This window comes from Eptatretus burgeri, chromosome 16 (genome assembly GCF_056783735.1).
Source record: "Eptatretus burgeri isolate ZD-2024b chromosome 16, Ebu_testis_v1, whole genome shotgun sequence".
In the NCBI taxonomy this organism is placed as follows: Eukaryota; Metazoa; Chordata; class Myxini; order Myxiniformes; family Myxinidae; genus Eptatretus; species Eptatretus burgeri.
The window spans coordinates 8,398,189-8,418,819 of NC_140976.1; the positions used below are offsets into that span (position 1 = coordinate 8,398,189).

The following is a 20,631-nucleotide window of genomic DNA, read 5'->3' on the forward strand; positions in this document are numbered from 1 at the left end:
TGGTTGAAGCGATGATGGATTCCATAACCTTGCTGATGATTGGGAGAGGGCTGATTGCTCTGGAGTTGTGGGGATCTGTTTTTGCACCTTTTTATGCAGGGCAGTGATGTTTGCTGATTTCGAAACTGATGGCATATGACCTTGGGCAAATGAGAGGGTGAATAGAACAGAGAGAGGGTGAGCAAGAGCAGCAGAGCAGGTTTTTAGAACACGTGGGCTGATGCTGTCTGGACCGGTTGCAGAATCTGCTTCAAGGTTTGACAGCAAGCTCTCCACCTTGTCACGAGAAAAGTACACAGAGTCCAGGGACAGTTGGGTGCGACTGGGTAAGGTGGGTAGAGAAAGTGATGGGTTTAGGACACAATATTGAGATGCAAACACCGAGTTTAGGCATTCAGCCTTTTCATGTGTAGTGTCAGTTGTGTGGTCATTTGAGAAAAGAGAGGGGATGGAGGGGGAACATACACCAGAAGCTGACTTAAGTCGATGTCACCAGGATTTGGAGGAGGGGGACAGGTTTGAGAGTTCAAACTTGAGATTTGAAAGATGTTGTTTTCTGGCTCTACCGAGGTCGACACACACTTGTTCCGACGTTTTTGGAAGGAACTGAGATTGCCTTCAGTTGGATTTTCTTTCCATGCCTTATTCCAGTTAATCCTTTTATTTTCTCTATAATTTGGTCGTTTTGTAAGGAATACAAGTAAGTACAAAAGTAATCCCTTCTCCCTCCCTTCACTCATTCCCTTCTCCCTCCCTTCACTCATTCCCTTCTCCCTCTTCACTCATTCCCTTCTTCCTCCCCTCACTCTGTTCCCCTCTGTACCATTCCCCTCCCCTTCCACCATAACCACACCGGGTGATGAAATGGTGAGAGGTTCTTCTCCAAATCTGGGAGGACAGTGGTTCAAACCTTGACTGAGTGAAACCAAAAACTTTAAAAATGTGGTATTTGTTGCTTCCTTGCTTGAAGTGAATCATATAAAAGGTTTGAGAACGTTTAGAAAGGTCAGACAATGCTGGGAAAGCAATGGCAAACCACCCAGGATAACCCTTGCCAATGAAGTGCTTCGTGCACTCCATGATGAGTGCGTACAACAAAATAAAAACATCATAACCTAAACTGTATTCCCTTGGTTAGTTATTAAACCTGATGGATTGTTAACTCTTAACTATTATACATACTTAGTCTTTTCAAGACAAGACATTTTAATCACATTTATTTGAAGGCACAAGGGAATATAAAAAAGATTCTGGTTAATAAACATGAGAACACCACGATCTTTGGCATGTTCCTTTACATGTGGAATATTTCATACACCATCTTTGTCATATTAAAACATTTTCTCGGAAAATACTGATGGATTAGTTATAAAATAGTTCCTGTAAACAACGAAGAATGCACCTGAACCTGAAAGATTTGTCGGTGCTCTAAAGGTGAATCCTAAACCACACCTGTTGAGACTCTGATCGTGCTGGCATGTTCATCACCGGAGGCATAACTCCCAAGATTTTTTTTTTTTTTACCTTAACAGGTTGTAACCTGAACTATGATGAATGATTTCACAGTGTGAGCTATTTGTTAAAATGCTTTTTGTGTCATCACACTGTTCATTTCTCTCAGAACCAAAACGTGTGTCAAGAGGCAAAGAGAAACATGGGTTACATCAGGAGAAAGGGGTGACATTAAGGAAGGAATAAATGTTGAGGATTCTGTATGGGGAGAGATTAGAGATTGTAAAAACAGTAAGATCCAGGTAGGATGCTTTTATAGGGCTATGGGTGTGAACGAAGAGGAGGAAGGAGGAGCACATGAAGAATTTAAAAGGACATGTGGTAAGGGAAGAGGATTCATGATGGGGGATTTTAACTTGCCAGGGATAGATTGGGTCCAGGAAGAGGGAAAGGGTAGAGTGGATGAGGATTTCCTAGTTTTAGTCCAGGATTGCTTTTTAACCCAGTTTGGAGATAAGGCCACGAAGGGGAGTGCAGTGTTAGACCTCCTTTTGAGGAACGATCCCAATATGGTGGAGGAGCTGGAGGTTGGGGAGCATTTTGGAGCAAGTGACCTTAACATTGTGTGTGCAAAGATTCTTTTAAGGGTTAGAGTTCAGGATAGTAGGGTAAGGCTATTAGATTTCAGGAAGGTAAACTTTGAGGGTATGAGGAGAGAATTGGGTGATGTAGATTGGGAGACTCTAACAACAGGACAATCAGTATCAGAGAAATGGGAAACCTTCAAGGACCAAATGTGTTGAGTGTAGAGTAAGTAGATTCCAATGAAGTGTAAAACGAGAAGTACAAAGAGACCAGTGTGGTTGAGCAGTGAGATAAGGAACGTTATGAAGGAGAAGCAGAAGGCATTTATTAGGTTTAAAATAACAGGACTGGAGTTAGATTTATATAATTATCGGAGTAAACAGAGGCACGTGAAGAAAATAACTCGGCAAGCCAAAAGAGAGTACGAGAAGGACATGGCTAAGAATATTAAACATAATAACAAGGCTTTTTATGTATATCAGGGGAAAATAACAGGTTAGGACCAGTTGGGGGCAAAGAGGAATATTACCGGGACAGTGGTTAGTGATGAAAGTGAGATAGCAGGCTTATTAAACTGGTATTTTTCTTCAACTTTTACACAAGAACAGTCAGGAGAATTACCAAGACCTGAGAGTATCTATCAAGGAGGTGAGGAAGGGCTTTTACAGAAGATCCAGGTTGGAGTGGAGGAAGTAAAGGAACAGCTAAGTAATCTAAGAGTAGATAAGGCTCCGGGTCCAGATAATCTGCACCTGAGAGTATTGATGGAGGTGCTGAGCAGGTAAGCAAGATGTTGAAGGATATTTTCAATAATTCCCTCGAGTCAGGACAGGTACCTGAGGATTGGACAGGAGCAAATGTATCACCATTATTTAATAAAGGACCCAGAGAAGAATTGGGAAACTATAGACCTGTGAGTTTGACTTCAGTTGTGGGGAAGTTGTTGGAGACATTAATTAAAGACCAGATGAGGAACCATTTAAACAAATACAAACTAATTAAAGGTAGTCAGCATGGGTTTACCAAAGGTAATTCCTGTTTAACAAATCTTTTAGAGTTCCATGAAGCAGTGTCTGATTGGGTGGATGATGGAAAGGCAGTGGACATAGTATATCTAGACTTTAAGAAGGTATTTGACAAGGTATCACATCAGAGGTTGTTGGCCAAAGTGAGGGCTTGTGGAGTGGCTGGTCAGGTAGTTAATTGGATTGGAAACTGGCGTTGTGGTAGGAAGTAAAGAGTGGCTGTGAGTGGGAGGATGTCTTGCCGGGAGGATGGAAGTAGCGAGGTATCTCAGGGATGAGTACTCGCACCATTTCGATTCCTTATTTATATCATTGATTTGGATAATGGGGTGAAGAGGAAGCTTTCCAAATTTGCAGGTGACACAAAGCCTGGTGGTAAGGTGGACAGCAGAGGGGGTGGTGATCAGATTCAGGAAAGTATTGATACTTGTTTAGATTGGGCAAAAGATTGGCAGATGAAATTTAACCTGAGCAAGTGTAAGGTGTTGGGGATGGGAAAGAACAAAGAAAATAGAGATTACAGGATGCAAGGGGTAATGTTAGAGCGTGTCACACAGGAGAAGGATCTGGGGGTGGTCATTGATATGAGAGGTAAGCAGGCAGCACAATGCCAGGCAGCTATAGGTAAAGCAAATGGGATTTGAGGTTGTATTTGGAGGGGGATCATTTATAAATCAAAAGAGGTGGTGTTAACATTGTACAGGAATTTCGTGAGGGCCACATGTAGAATATTGTGTGCAGTTTCGGTCACCATAACTCAGGAAGGACATATATGCCATGGAGAGGGTTCAGCACAGGACTACTAGATTGATTCCAGGCCTAGTTCGACTCAGCTATGAGGAGCGGTTGAAGGAGAGAGGGCTTTATACACGAGAAAGGAGGTGGTTACGAGGAGATATGATAGAGATGTTTAAGATAATGAAAGGTATCGATAAAATAAGTGAGGATTAATTATTCAACAGAGAAGACAGTGATAGGATCAGTGGCCATAGCCTGAGGGTAAAGAAGATGAGAGTTAAGATGGTGGTAAGGTAGAAGACTTTCACTCAGAGAGTAGTTAATGCATGGAATGGTCTCCCTGGAAAGGTAGTAACAGCAGAAACAATGGATAAGTTTAAATTAGAATTAGATAGGTACCTGGAAGTTGTGGAGATGGAGGGGTATGGGGATGTTGATAAGACTTGGAGGAAGTTTGAGCATCGATGGGTGATTGTGTGCGGAGTGTTGTTGGTGTGGGCCTTGTCGAAGGGTGTTGTGTGGTTGTTATGTGTTTTTAACCAAGCCCATGCCCCCTACCCTGGGGGGAAGAAAAAGCTATACAAAAACTCCCACCCCCCCCCCCAAATAATACAAACAAACAAACACAAATTTATGTTTCATTAATTAAAAACATTTTTTTGCATTTTCTTCCTTGGATCTTGTGTGGATAATACCTGGTGTTTGGTTAGTGGTTCGGGTGGTGGCTCGGGATCATCGGGGTCCTGAGTTCGAGCGCCGTTTGTCACTGAATTAACACCAGGGGGTTGACTCAGCCTGTCATCCTCCCGAAGGTCGGCGAAATGAGAACCAGCGTACTGGTAATTATCCCTGCAGGGTCGAAGGTGATGAAAGGGTTGGTGTCAGGAAGGACATCCGGCCGTAAAAACATTTCCACAAGAAAGGGGACCATGATTGGAGTCCGCAAAAATCTGACTCCTGCTCAGGAAAAAAAATGGCTTCAAAATGTTGTGGATGATGATCTTGTGTAGATAAATTAGTGTGGTGTTCGCGCAGGCACGATGGGCCAAATGGCCTTCACCTGTGTAAGATTTCCTTGTAAATTTCCTTATAAAATAGCGATCTGCCAGGGAAGGAGTAAGATGTGTGGGAAGTGGACAGGTTTTAACAACATTCCTGTTCCAGTTCGTTAAGAACAATGTTAAAAGTAAATAATGACGGACCGATAAATTCATAATCTCGCGAGATTCGACAATCTCGCGGTGTCTGAATTGGACCGTCTGCGATGAGACTGCGAGGTCGGTGGTTCGAACCCCGGCCGAGTGCTCACTCATACCAAAGACTTTAAAAATGGTCCGTGCTGCTTCCTTGCTTGACACTGAGCATTGAAATGGACAAAGAACCAGAAGTTGGTAATAATCGCGCACGCTTTGATGGATGGACCTCATGGCCCCCCGTGTCAAAAGTTCCTCATAAGGAAACATGATTGAAGAAGTAAATAATAACGGACCATTAATTCAAAATCTCGCGAGATCCGTCATTCGCGCGATTCTTCCAGAAAAAATAATGGAGAACTGAGGAAAATGATAAAAAAAAAACCAAAACATTTATTGGTATAAATATATCAAATGATATATGACATGCAGTGAATGATGTTACATATAAATGTAAATGTATAAATGTATATATAAATATATTACATTATTCGTGGATTCTCTGTTGATCACGTGCATTCGTTTTTGTTACCGTGACGACGGGAACGTGAGGAAGGATTGCTCGGTCTCGTGACGTCACATTCCATGACGATTGTTGGGTTCTGTGACGTCACGTTCCGTAACTCCTGGAGTTTCGTGCATGGTGGACGCATCGTCTTGTTTTCCCGTGTTCTCCATGAGGAGATTTTCCTCACTGTGTGGATCCGTTTGTTCTTCGACGACTTGTTTGTCGTTCCCCCCAAGACGCCAGTCACCTTCATGGATTGGCTTTTCAGCTTCGTTTACACTCCTCCAGTGAAGGTAAACGATCATTTCCATGTTCGGGTTCCGTGCTCCTCTCACACACCATTTTAAATATGCCGGTTTTAAATGGTTATAAATAGTTTTAAATGGTTTTAATGGTTTTAAATGTAAAACTGAAAACGGCGGTTCGGACATTTGCTCGAGCACCACGACAGCATTGTTTCCATGGAGACCGCCATGTTGTTAAGCGGTGACGAGCACTCCGTTCCGTTGCATAACTTGTTTGAGCGCTTTGAATCAAGAAAGCCTCTTGGTAAGCGAGAGCAAACTGCTTGATAACGGAACACAGCCCCAGATCTCACATTTTCCACTGGACGAGAGAGATATGGGGATCAGTTGGTTTGGTTTGCTGGATTTACGATGTCGATTGAACCATCAGCATCTCGGCTGTGTGAATGGGTTTTAATATCCGTGGGAGGGATACTCCGTAATATCGCGATATGTGACAGATCGACTGACGAGCATATCGACGAGCAGGGACATGTGGAATTCCGCATCAAGCAAAATGTGACGAAGTCCTCAACCCCTCTCCCACTCAGCCCCAAGTCCTCAACCCCCCCCACATCCAACCGCAAGTCCTCAACAACCCCCCCACCCTCGTCGTCCTCAACCCTCCCCCTCCCCTCCAAGCCCCAACCCCAAGTCCTCAACCCTACCCCCCCTCCCACTCTTCAACCTCGGTCCCCCAACCACATCTCCTCAACTTCCCTACCCAAACTCTGTCCTCCACCACCCCCTTTCTTCCCATTTTAACAACATTCCTGTTTCCGATCACATTGTTGCCAACAGTGACAGAAGAAAATGCGGTCGGATGGAAAGGATCTGCTCTCCTGACATAACACTGATAAAATCAATTATTTCATTAATTATTTCGTTTTGGGGTGACTATTAAACAAGAGCCCAACAGGATATGTGGAATGGTCTCCCAGGAATGGTAGTGGATAGGTTTGAATGGGCTTTGGTCATGATATCATCATTGAATGATAGCATCGAATGATGGATTTTATTTATCGGTTTAAATATTGATCTGGTCTCCTCCAATGTGTGTGTGCTCACTTTTAGCTACTTTTTTTTGGAATGCTTTCTCAAGGCTCGTATAAAAGCAAACACACAGAACATACGACGAAGGGAGCAGGGACACCAGGAGATCTGTGGAAGAGAGAGAGAGAGAGAGAGAGAGAGAGAGAGAGAGAGAGAGAGAGAGAGATAGAGATAGAGATAGAGAGAGAGAGAGAGAGAGAGAGAGATAGAGATAGAGATAGAGAGAGAGAGAGAGAGAGAGAGAGAGAGAGAGAGAGAGATAGAGATAGAGAGATAGAGATAGAGATAGAGATAGAGATAGAGATAGAGATAGAGATAGAGATATAGAGATAGAGAGATAGAGATAGAGATAGAGATAGAGATAGAGATAGAGATAGAGAGATAGAGATAGAGATAGAGATAGAGATAGAGATAGAGATAGAGAGATAGAGATAGAGATAGAGATAGAGAGATAGAGATAGAGATAGAGATAGAGATAGAGATAGAGATAGAGAGATAGAGATAGAGATAGAGAGATAGAGATAGAGAGATAGAGATAGAGATAGAGAGATAGAGATAGAGAGATAGAGATAGAGATAGAGATAGAGATAGAGAGATAGAGATAGAGATAGAGAGATAGAGATAGAGATAGAGAGATAGAGATAGAGATAGAGAGATAGAGATAGAGATAGAGATAGAGATAGAGATAGAGAGATAGAGATAGAGATAGAGATAGAGATAGAGATAGAGATAGAGAGATAGAGATAGAGATAGAGAGATAGAGATAGAGATAGAGATAGAGATAGAGATAGAGATAGAGATAGAGATAGAGATAGAGATAGAGATAGAGATAGAGATAGAGATAGAGATATAGAGATAGAGAGATATATATATGGGTGGGTGGGTGCATGGGGTAAACAAGATGGACACTCCAGGGATTTGTGTTGTATTCTTTATGTTTTTGCGTTCTGCCTGAACAGGAGTCGTGGTTCTTTGATTGGTTTGGGACGATAAAGAAACAGGAAGCACCAGAAGACTTTTGGCACAACACCACCTTCCTGAGTTTAATTCACCACCTTTTTCTTCTGGCTGGGATATTTTTTTTTCTGCGCTGGCTTTGGTCGCGGCTTCCGGTAAGTCATTTATACTTGTAAATGGTTATAATAAGCATGTGTTATAATTTGTTCTGTAATTTGTTCTCCAAATAAACACTTGCAACGATCGTTCTTATGGACCGTTTGACAAAACCAAGCAGCAAACAGAAAGTCCCCATTTTTAAGCTGATGCGATTTTAACAATCAGTTTTATAGATTGCAAGTGTGTATTAGTAATCACACTTTTCAGGCACACTCGTTCTCCAGCACCCCACCATGTGACGTAATCTCAGGCCATCCACACAGCAGTCATTTGCCTGCATGACCGTCGTGCACATAATGGTGGATGTGTTTTTTTTGTTTTTCTTTGTATCATCAATTAATCTGTGGTTTTTCCTGAGTATATCGTCTCCCCTCCCTCTCAAAGCTTTCCTCTCACCTTTCTCAAGAACTCCCCCCTCTCCCTCAATTCTCCCCTCTCACCCTTCTCCCTCTAACCTCCCCCCTCACTCCCCCATCTCAAAGTTGTTCCCCTCCCTCACATCCACAAAGCTGCCTCCTTCCCCTGCCCTCTCTCACCAATCTCATCCCTCCACCTTCTTCAATCTTCAACTTCTCTCTGCCCCTCTCTCATTACTCCCCACTGTGCCTCATCCCATCACCACCGAGCCTTTTCTCCTCCTCATCAGGCCCTCTCCCCGAGCTCTTTTATAATCCACTACACACTGTCAACATCTCTCCCAACCTCCCCCCATTCCTCCCTCATCCTACGCTCCCCCTGTCCTTCCCTCCCCTGTTCCCAAAGCCTCCCCTCTGGCTCTCTCATCCATCTCATCCTTAACAGTGTGGACCTCAATCATTTGGGGCCTTCGCTCAAACCTGACATCTTTCCATGCAGGTTGCCACTGACAAACCAGGCATAATCTGTTTTTTCAAAGAAATATGCTCTCATGCACAGATTTTTCCCATCTCGTCTTCAGTTGTCCTCACCTTCCTCCCGCCCATGGTGCACTGAAGCATGTGGCGAGGCAGTTGTCCTGAAACAACTTGCCTTCGCCTCATGGAAGGTAAATCCAACTGAAGGCAATCTCAGTTCCTTCCACAAAGCTCGGAACAAGTGCATGTCTACTCTCAGGAGAGGCAGAAAACAACAACTTTCTAATCTCAAATCTGAACTCTCAAACCTGTCTCCCAAATCAAAATCCTGGTGGCATTTAGTTAAGTCTGTTTCTGGTGTATGTTCCCCCTCCACCCCCTCCCTTACCTCAAATGGCCGCTCAGCTGACACTGCCCGTGAAAAGGCTGAATGCCTAAACTCTGTGTTTGCTTCTAAATCTTGTGTCCCAAACCCATCACTTTCTGTACCCACCTTACACAGTCGCACCCAGCTGTTCCTGAACTCTGTGACCTTTTCCCCTGACAAGGTGGAGAGCTTGCTGTCAAACCTCGGCTCTGATTCTGTAACTAACTGGTCAAGACGGCATCAGCCCACGTGTCTTAAAAACCTGCTGCGCTTACCTTGTGGAAGCCTTCTTGGGGTGCTTTATGCAGCAGCTTTGGCTGGAGGAGTGTGGGAGGTGTTAATTATATATATATATATATATATATATATATATATATATGTATATCTATATGTATATCTATATATATATATATATATATATATATATATATATATATATATATATATATATATATGTATATCTATCTATATATATATATATATATATATATATATATATATATATATATATATATATATATATATATATATATATATATATATATATCTATATATATATATATATATGTATATCTATCTATCTATATACATGATGTTGATGCTTTGAGAGCTGATCTGACTGCACCCACAATTGTCACCTGATAATTGGACAGAGAGGACTATCGAGGAAGATTTATGCAGCTCTGTCACAACAAACTGTGCATTGAATGGTGGGCCTGCTCTATTTTTCATCCTCCATCTGTTGTCCTTATTCACTCTCCCTCAATCACCCTGTGGAGCCCAGTTCTCACAATTTTGCATTTCAATATTTTCATCAAGTTGGGAAACAAGAATATTGCTCTGTTGGTTCCATTGGAGTGCTTGGGTCCACGACAACAGCAGAGTAATGGGTCGGTGCTTATTGAAGTTTATATCCATAATATTTACTTGCAGTGTGTGTGTGTGTGTGTGTGTGTGTGTGTGTGTGTGTGTGTGTGTGTGTGTGTATGTGTGTGTACATCAAATGTTCTGTGTGTAGCCAGTGAAGTGTCAGACACACATGATGGCATTTCCTGAGGATTTTTCGAATGGTGAAGGAATCATTTTATCATTTTAAATAAATATTTTATTTGCACTGAATGCCAACAAATTCTGTGTGATGTGGAAAACTGAAGGAAATTATTTCCACAGCACAGGCCACAGCACGAATACCTTTTGCCAGGTAATTCCAAGCACCTTTGCATGAACTGTTTGTATACGACGTGGCGGAACTTCTTATATTGTGGACCAATAGTGGCATGTGATCCAAACTGTTACTTGAACTAGTGCCAAGCAACTTCCAGAACGTGCTCATTAAGACAAACGTGACCAAAGCCTGGATGATATGTGATGCAGAGAAGTTTGTGATCATGTGACTTGGCCTTTCCCTTCACCTGCTCGATGTCCCGAGAGCATCAGTTTTCATTCGTTGTTGGAATGAACTTGAAATGACCACACTGGAACCTTGAACAACAAGAATTGCAGATATTTTAAACATTCTACTCGAGAGATTGGTAAAACCACCTGACAATACTCAGTGCTCATTGCCCCAATATGGACATTGTGAACTGGCTTGGCAGGAGAGGGAGGTCAATGATCTGATGACTAACAATAAAATTTGCTTTGATAAGAAATAATAAATGCCTCACCAATTCAAATTCTGCATCGAATTGAGATTTCCATCTTCCTTCTCATCCTCGTCGACCACTTTGGTGGTGTTGGTGTACCCATCATCACAAAGCTTTTCGTCAGGCAGCAGTTGTCACCTACTTCAAGAATTTTGCCAACTTTGATTTTTCACTTTTATTTGTTCAAGGACATCACAATGAATCATTTTCAACTTGTCTTCTAATTTTCAGTAAAGTATTTCACCATGTGAGGGCGCTTTTTCAATATGGCTGCCAAAATCATAAAAAAGCTGTTAAAAACGTAATTTTCACTAATAATTCCAGCAATTTAGAATGATATTTTCTAATGTTTTGGCCAAATGAGCTTCAAGTCAGTTTAAGCTAAAGTATCAAAAACATTGTAGTTAACTCCTCAAAAAGGGCGCATTTCTCCAAGATGGCGGCCAAAATCATTAAAAATTCCCATAAAATGTATCATTCATTATAAAGATTACCGTTTTGGTTCAAATTCAACTGAAAATGTTCAACTTTATGCAGTGTCCCTAATGTTTTCACTAGTTGAAGATGATTTCCTTCAATACTTGACATATTAAGGTTTTAGTGATTTTGGATACACCTTAACTCAATCAATTATTGTTTACTCATAGACAATACTGTTGTAGGCCTACAGATGAAATATGTGTGGTGGTCTGAGAAAACCCATCGGAAGTCGCGATGGACAAGTTCCTTGTTTAAAACGGTCACGCAACCTAACAATTCATTGTTTTTTCCGCCTATCGTTACCATGTACGCTCATTCAAAAGAGTATGGAACAAGCAGGTCCATACTCTTTTGGAATAAGCGTGCATGGTAACAATGGGAAGTAAACATAAATTGATATGTGTTTGTACCGTTTGTTCAAACGAGGAACTTGTCCAGCACGACTTCTGACGGGTTTTCCCAGACCGCCATACGTTATTGTTATGCTTTTTGGACAAGTATCCTGACATCAATTTTGTTTAGTTACCAATACTTGTGAAGTATAATGAACATTTTCCATCCAATACCATTTGAAGTTCAAATTATATCTCGTAAGTTCATCACCCCTATATTGTCTCTGGCAGATTAATATTATAGGGCCTGTCAAATATGAACTGGTCTAAAAAAGCTCCTCTTCTTCTATTTCTGCAATATAGTCCTGAATTTTCACACCCATCACCACATCCGCAAGCATTGGTGCACACCAGTGTATTCTTTCGGCATCCACATCTGTTTGTCATGCAGGAACTGCTACAGGAACAGCTTCGAAGCTCCAAAAGAGCTTTTGGTGCTGGTGGATTTTCACTTAATACTGGTATCAAATTACCATCCTGAAGTTGCCAAGAATAGTTGGTTGGTGGCGGAATGTTGGGGCATGGCTTGCAGGATGACTTCCAAACCAACGCCATGAAAAACGCCCGTTCTGTGTGAGGTTTTAATGTTTCGAGGGTTGGAGGGAGTTGCCGGCCCTCCTTTTCATTCTGTGCAAACAGGGACCACCGTAACTCTCTTACACTCTCTGCACTTCCAGATGGCTTGTACAAAACACATACGTAGCGTTCCATCTGCTTGAAAACCCACTCTGGCACTTCAGTACTTCTTCCAAAAGCAGTAAATGCATCTAATATGGGGCCATCACTACTCATAAATGCCTTGAAATGACTTATGACTCCCTTTCCAGCAAATGTGCCCGTGTTGTCTATCCCTTTGAAGGCATACCATCCCACCAAGGCATCTGCTCTCTCTCTTCCAAGTTTATGGTAGCTTTCCCAGATTGGTATCCTTTCTCCTTTTTTCCTAAGTAAGCAGGTCATTGGAGGAAGCAATGGATCGGTACCTGTGAGTAAAACAAGGACATCTGTATCTACGGAAAATACATCTAATTTGGCATTCTTGTCTTTGTGCATGACATCGATAGCATTTAACAAGACCAAGTGGTCACCTTCCTCCAGGTTGTGATGCCCTGCAGTCATTTCTGACATTGACACTATGTCAGACAAGTTGCCAATGAATTTCATCAGTGTGTGATGCATCACCAGAACCATCTTTGGGCTTCCTTTGTAATGATCTAGCAATTTATCCGTGAGATATTGGGTGAATTCAGCTTTAGTGTCATTGTGTGCCAGAAATGACTTCACATTCTTGATCTCTGTAGAATCATTAACATGGTAATGAATGCATGTGTTCTTTTTGGTCCTCTTGCCTCGTGTTGTTTCTTTAAGAGACCCAGCTAGATACTGGTCAAAGACTACTCGAATTCCCTTATATGGTTTACTCATGCTGTCAATGATTTCAACAAATGTGGCTGCAAAATGAGCAGTGGTAAACCTCTCATCTGTCTTCGTCACCATGTTGACAATGCACATTGCTTCTACTATCAGAATTGGTGTTGCTCTGTCGCCATTTGCATCTTCTTCTGGAGGCTGATTTACATCTTCTGGTAGAGGCAGATTCATGACAGATTGCACTACCTGGGATTTACCAGAGAGCGTTATCATACTACCATCTGGCTGAAAGTTGGATGGTGGAGTAATGTCAAATTCATATTCTCCTATTGCATCTTTCACTTTGAACTCAGGTCGACTTTTGGTGACAACCAGTAGTCTAGAAAGCAGGTTTCTCTCCTGTTTGATGGACATCAACTGGCCCTTAACCTTTGCATTTTACTACAGGTCCAACATCTCTGAAGTAGGCAATGTTCTTCTTTTGCGGATCCCAAAATCCAACTGTCTTTTCAACCATTCTACTCAAAACAAACTTCTCTATTGACTCTCTTCCAAGTTGATCACGACTTTCAATGTTCTGACGTACTTCACTAGGGGTTACAGCGATTGTCACCAGGTTAAACATGTCACTCTCCTCAAATGGGTTTCCTTGCTTGCTGATGACCTGTACAAGCTTTGTAGCATTTTGCACCAACTTATTACCTTTATCGCCTGTTAATTCATGATGGAGGGATGATGCTTCTCTGCTTTCTATTCCGTAGTCTTTTTTATTAGTCGTAGTATTCGAGACACAGCGTAGTCTTTAAACTCTTCTACAACTCTCGCCAATGTTGGAGCTATGATGAAATATTTTTCCAATGCCGACTCATTGCCAGTGATACCGATGAAACCTCCTTTGCTTTTCATTTTCTTCTGTTCTTGCTCAATTACATGATCATGATCGATAGTTGTGAATGGCACGTCATGTTTAGTGATGGCAAAATGCAAAACAACAACAGTTCATAATTAGTATCACTAGGATGAAACAATCCAGAAAACATCATCATATCAGTTTATTTGTTTGGTCAATATTATGTTTTTAACATTTTTCTGTGATTTTGGCAGCCATTTTGAAAAAGTGCCCCCAGGTGGTGAAATATGACACTGAAAATTGGAAGACAAGTTGAAAGTGATTCAGTATGATGTCCTTGAACAAATAAAAGTGAAAAATCAAAGTTGGCAAATTTATTGAAGTACTGATCAGATAGTGACAACTGCTGCCTGACTATTTGGTTCGTATGTATGTGGCCTTATTGCCATGTTGTTCGGCATTTCCGATCCAAATCTGAGTCTTCATCAGTAGAGTGATCAAACTTGAAACACAAATGTGATACGCAGCTGCAGTATCATTGTTCAAATTTTCCACCATTGAATTGGTTGTGTCTCATGAAGAGGTCCATCAACCGGGGCCCACTGGCTTTTATGGAAAACATCAGATGTTGTTGAATTAATGTTATGACATATTTTAAATGTGAGCTACATTGTAAATAGCTATTACCATTAACTAATCAAAGTGACTGTGAGCAACAGTTGTCTATGAAATGGTGTGTGTTTTGCAGAATATGAAATGCTTGACGACAGTGTTTTACCATATGGCAGCATTTTTGACGTCGCTGTTGGGCTCCTTCACCTCAATCTGGATTTTCTTTGAAAAGCTGTTTCTGCCTCCACCCAAAAAGGAAATGACCTTTTTTGATTGGATATACAGCATGTTTTCAACCCCACCGGTAAGCCTACAGAAAATTGCCGACAGATTTTTGCTTTTCAAAATTGATACATGTACTTGTATGCATATATATATATATATATATATATATATATATATATATATATATATATATATATATATATATATATATATATATATATATATATATATATATATATATATATATATATATATATATATATATATATATGTATATGTATATATATATATATATATATGTATATATATATATATATATATATATATATATATATATATATATATATATATATATATATATATATATATATATATATATATATATATATATATATATATATATATATATATATATATATATATATATATATATATATATATATATATATATATATATATATATATATATATATATATAGATAGATAGACATATATATATATATAGATAGATAGATACATATGTATATAGATAGATATATATATATATATATATATATATATATATATATATATATATATATATATATATATATATATATGTATATAGATCGATATATATATATATATATATCGATGTATACAGGGTGTCCCAAAAAATGCACTCACTCTTTAAATGATAATAAATGCGTTGTTTATTGACTTAGAAACAAGATTAATGGTTAAATGTGTAAATGGATAAATGCATGTTTACAAATGTTCAAACTGACGACCATCACGTTCCAAACACAGCCGATAACGCGGACCAATGGATTCAACAGCGTTACGAATCATTTCATTTGGAACTGCAAGACATTGTCTTTCAATTTCCTCTTTCAGCCATTCGACTGTTGTTGGTTTTGAGCTGTAAACCTTATCTTTGAGATATCCCCATAAAAAGAAGTCCATTGGAGTGAGGTCTGGGGAACGCGCAGGGAATTCAACACTACCTCTTCGCTCAATCCACCTGTTCGGAAAAGTTGCTTCGAGATAGGCCCTTACATCACGGTGGTAGTGGGGAGGTGCTCCATCTTGCTGAAAGTAAATCTCTTCGTCACCAAATATCTCTTCGACATGTGGACCGACAGATTCCTGCAGCAAGTTTAAGTAAACATCACCAGTGACAGTTTGGTCAAAAAAGAATGGCCCTAGGATTCCTAATGCTGATATCCCACACCTCACAGTAACTCCTGGGAAGTTTAAATGGTGTTCCATAGTAACATGCGGATTTTCAGGAGCCCAGTACGTGCAATTGTGTCGGTTAATTGAGCCATTTAACTTGAAGCTGGCCTCATCGCTCCAAACAATTTTGGATGGAAATGCTGCATCTTCTTCGCATTTGCCCAGGTACCACTCACAAAATTCAGCTCTCCGGTCAGGATCGTCTTCATTTAGAGCTTGGATTAATTTTGGAATGTAACTTTTCCAATTAATTCGCTGCAACATGCTATGGGCGCTTGATTTTGGGATTCCTGTCTCACAAGCCATTTGTCATACAGATTTCCGTGGGGATCGGTGGAGGGTTTCCAGCAATTGATTTTCCTTTGCGGGGGTGGTTGATGACCGTGGTCTTCCTGAACGCTCCTTATGGACGTCATGCACAGTTCCATCTGTTTCAAACTTATCTCGGATGCGAGCAATGGTGCGTCGCGTTGGTGGATCTTTGTGAAAATGTCTTCTAAATTGTCTTTGCACTTCCATGATGTTTTCGTGCTTCCAGTTGCACTTTATGATAAATTTTCTTTTTTCAAAACCTAGTCGTACTTCTGCCATGATTAGGGTCATTTTGATCTGAAAAGAAATGAAAAATTCAATGAGTTGTGAGGAGGCAAAATGTGAGTACATATTTTTGGGACACCCTGTATATTGTTGCGAATTTGCGCCCGCCGGCGTGCGAGCGGCCACGTAACTCGAATCGCGGCACGTCGCCCACCGGACGGATAATTCCGTCGTGACCCTCTCGGACTAACGCCGGGAACTAGTCACGGGTGGGCCTTTCGGCCTCACCACGATCGTGCCAATCGGCCCCCCGCGTGGGATAGGGTTGTTCGCCAAATTCGACCTACCTAAGTACCCACACGGAGGGTAGACCGGGCGATCGCACCTCGCCGCAGGTCGACTCCGGACACGGGCCACTTTAAGCGACCCGTTCCGTACTATCGGGATAACTGAGCGGTGTTATCGTCAACCTCGACAGTTCCGATTAATTGTCGGGCGTTTTTTAGCCCACTACCAACCCTTTACGTGAAATAAGATGGAGATTCAATTAAAGAAAAGACGAAGCGAAACGGGAAAAACAGTTCAACATAAGGCACATTTATTCCGTGGCAAACGGAAAGCACACATATACAATTACAACAATTATGCACCAAAAGCAAATGTAAAAGAAACACAACAATTATGCACCAAAAGCAAATGCAACAAAAGAAACACAATGCAGATCTACTACCGACTACACGAGCACACGGCAACACTTACACAGTTTTACTTTGCAGACGGCGCCGACAACACATATACTCAAAATCAAAAGAAAAGGGGCCACCCTCTACGACAAGGGGGCAGACGTGGTCTGTGGGCGCGAGACCACGTAGAGCCTACCCGTCTTGTGATGAGCCGCAAAATGGCGGCGGTGCCCCGACTCCGCGCTCCTCCGCGGGTTTCGTTGGCACTGCTTGGAATGGAGTGGGAACGGGGCCCCCTTTTCACACTATCTCAGCGCGGGGGGGGGGGAAACAGGGGGGGGGGTTGTTGATGCTCTGGGGAAAGAGGATAGCTGGCTTGCTTGGGTCCCACGACGAGCGACTCCACTGCGCCCTCGACCGCGTTCCTGGCTTCTCCTGTCTGCAGCTCCCTGACAGACTCCGAACCCCGACAGACCGACTCTCCTCCAGACCCGTCTTGACTGCTGCTGCCACACTTCGCCGCCGCCACAACTCGCCCGAGCCCGAAACAGAAACTCTCTACTGACCCAATTCGCCCCGCGCTCGGCGCTTTATAGTGCGACAGGAGAACCCACATGCAGATTTTTGGATCCGGATGGGTTCGGGGGCGGAGCCACGCTCGCCCATTGGATGGAGGAAAAGTGGGCGTGAATCATTCCTGATCCGCGAATTTGTATATATCGATTCTACTCCGCCGAGCCTGGAGGCGGGGCCAAATCGCCCCGCGCTTAATGATTGGAGGGATCGGAAGTGGGCGTGAATCATTCCTGATCCGACTTCCCCTCGGAAAGGCCGCTTTTTGCACCCGCTGCTCGGCGCGCGCCCCGCACGAGGCCAGGACAGCCTGACGCTCGGCGTTCACAAGCGGCATGGGAATGGCGGCAGAAGGAGGAGAGGTGAAGGTGGTGGAGGGTTTATTGTGGCGATGATGGCCATGGCGACGCTTGGAATGGGGGTGATGCGATGGTTGCGAGAGCGGGTTGTGAAGGTAAAGGCCGTGGCTGTTGGCGTTGTTGTTGTTGTGAAGCGGCGTTGCGGTCGGTGGTTGTGTGATGGAGGTTGAGATGTGGTTGGTTCAAAATAAAGACAGAACAGAAAAACGGCTATCTTAAAGGGTCGCAGCCCGAATGAATCACATTTATTCCCTCGAAACAACGGGTTTGGGCTAACTACACATGTACTTACAGATATATCTCACCTACGGGACCTGAATGGTGGTTTGCAAATTTCCTCAACCACAACAATATATATATATATATATATATATATATATATATATATATATATATATATATATATATATATATATATATATATATATATATATATATATATATATATATCCATGATAGTTAAACGGAATTTGTGGAAACCAACGGTCAATGGGAAGTGGGGGTTTCAGTTCCTGGACTTCAAGAAAATATTGAGGAAGATCGATGGGAGCCTGAAATAAATATGTACATACAATAAACACAGTGTAAATTACACAAAACACAAGAGTTTTACCTTTTAAATTTTATTTCAAAACGGTGAGATGATTCACTGCAAGCGTATTACAAGCTTGTTTGAACTGTACTCTGCCATAAACAGAAAACACAAGGGTTAGATCGAAATGATGATGGCACTGCTATCGGGGGGAGGGTGGAGGTTAGAAAGATGTCGATGTAGAACTTGTGATGGCTGTTGGATCATCAGGATCACTACAAAGTCGCCTGCTGCATTGCCGCATCAAACAAGGGTAAAACAATTGTTGGCGATCTTGATGCAGAGCAGAGCTTCCCTGCTTGGACAGGAAAGTACGAGATGGCATCTTCTTCCAACAAAATCCAGTCTCTTCATTATTATAATCCTGCTGCAGAATAAATCCCCTCACCTCAATTTGTTCCATGAGCCATGGTTGAACTGGAGCCTTCGGCCCGGGGTGCGTCGTGGAAACGTTTGTAAATCCACAATGATATCTCTCTTATACCGGTCCACTCAAAGTCAGGGTAAATCCACAATGATTTCTCCCGTATCACCGGTCCATTGAAAGGGATAAATCTACAATGATTTCTGCCATACACCAGTCCACTCAAAGTCCGAGTTAATCCACAATGGGTTCTCCCGTACACCAGTGCACTCAAAGTCTTGGTAAATCCACAGTGGGTTCTCCCGTACACCAGTCCACTCAAAGTCTTGGTAAATCCACAGTGGGTTCTCCCGTACATTGGGCCACTCAAAGGCATTTTTTCCTGTTTGTTCCTCAATCCAAACATTAAGCATTTTTTCCATCCTTTAAATAGGATGATTACAGGACTGGAATGAGCCTTTTGTTCTTTGCTGGCTTTTGAACCCTTGCATGAATATTTCAGTCATGTTTACACACAGTTAATTCATTGATCTCGTAATGGAGGCCCACAGATGCGTATCATATCTAGCTGACTCAATTTCTTCACACAATGTCATAACCTTTCTCTGCCTTTTGGCACGATTAATTTTGTCCCTTGTTTTATGTTTACATGCCATTATTAACTGTTGTGTGGCTACTACATCTTGTGAATCCAGTATTAGAGGATCTCCATATGTCATTTCCTGTTCAATGATGATTCATTATTAAATTTAGCTTCGTTTCCAGATGCTGGTCTGATTAACACAATTAACGGTGTGTGAGAAACAACCACAGCCTCATTATAGGAGGTAATCATACATGTGGACGCAAACAATTGACTCATCTTGGCTCAAAAACCATGATTTGCCGAAATGAAACACCACGATAACGAAATTGGAACACAATGGGTTGCCCGCGATTGGTAGAAACCCGCTATATTGGAACCCTTGATATTGAAGGGTTTCGTGTGTGTGTGTGTGTGTGTGTGTGTGTGTGTGTGTGTGTGTGTGTGTGTGTGTGTGCGTGCGTATGTATATGTATATATATATATATATATATATATATATATATATATATATATATATATATATATATATGTAATTTGTTCGGAGAGGAAAAGCACACTGAGGCGAAAAGAATAATACAATTCTTTGTTAAAATCCTGATGTTTCAGAGCAACACTATCTTCCGTCTTCAGAGGTAACAACAAGACACCAAACGTACAGCTGTAGAATGCCTCTGCATAATGACAAAGTGAAAACGTGTTTTGAGAATTTTTTATCAATCAATTAAAGATGAAATGCAGAAATATCCAACTGTGTTTACACAATTGTGTTTACACGTTAATTGTGTTTACATAAGGAATCAAACCCCTGAGTCAATACTTTGTAGAAGCGCCATTGGCAGCGATTACAGCTTTGAGTCTTCTTGGGTATGTCTGTATCATCTTTGCACATATGAATTTGGGGATTTTGTCCAATTCTTCCTTGCAGATTTGCTCAAGCTCTGTCAAGTTGAATTGGGGAGCATTGGTGAACAGTAATCTTCAAGTCTTTC

At 41.6% G+C, this 20,631-nt stretch overlaps 1 protein-coding gene, 1 long non-coding RNA gene and 1 pseudogene across 2 annotated transcripts in view; 2 read left to right on the top strand and 1 right to left on the bottom strand.

Annotated features, from left to right (window-relative positions):
* Nucleotides 1-20,631, top strand: part of LOC147010447 (uncharacterized) — a 188,325-nt pseudogene that overhangs the window by 103,819 nt on the left and 63,875 nt on the right.
* LOC147010449 (uncharacterized) lies at nt 1,187-5,226 on the bottom strand. Its single transcript, XR_015052493.1, has 3 exons — nt 4,861-5,226; nt 4,496-4,649; nt 1,187-2,873 (listed from the first exon to the last, which is right to left on the bottom strand). It is a non-coding gene; the product is annotated as an uncharacterized LOC147010449 (long non-coding RNA).
* Nucleotides 5,492-20,631, top strand: part of LOC147010450 (uncharacterized) — a 71,818-nt gene continuing 56,678 nt past the window's right edge. The window contains exons 1-3 of the mRNA XM_085860310.1: nt 5,492-5,794; nt 7,798-7,950; nt 14,642-14,809. Coding sequence (XP_085716436.1) covers nt 5,579-5,794; nt 7,798-7,950; nt 14,642-14,809 — 537 coding nt within the window. The 5' untranslated portion in view covers nt 5,492-5,578. The remainder of the gene's footprint in view (nt 5,795-7,797; nt 7,951-14,641; nt 14,810-20,631) is intronic.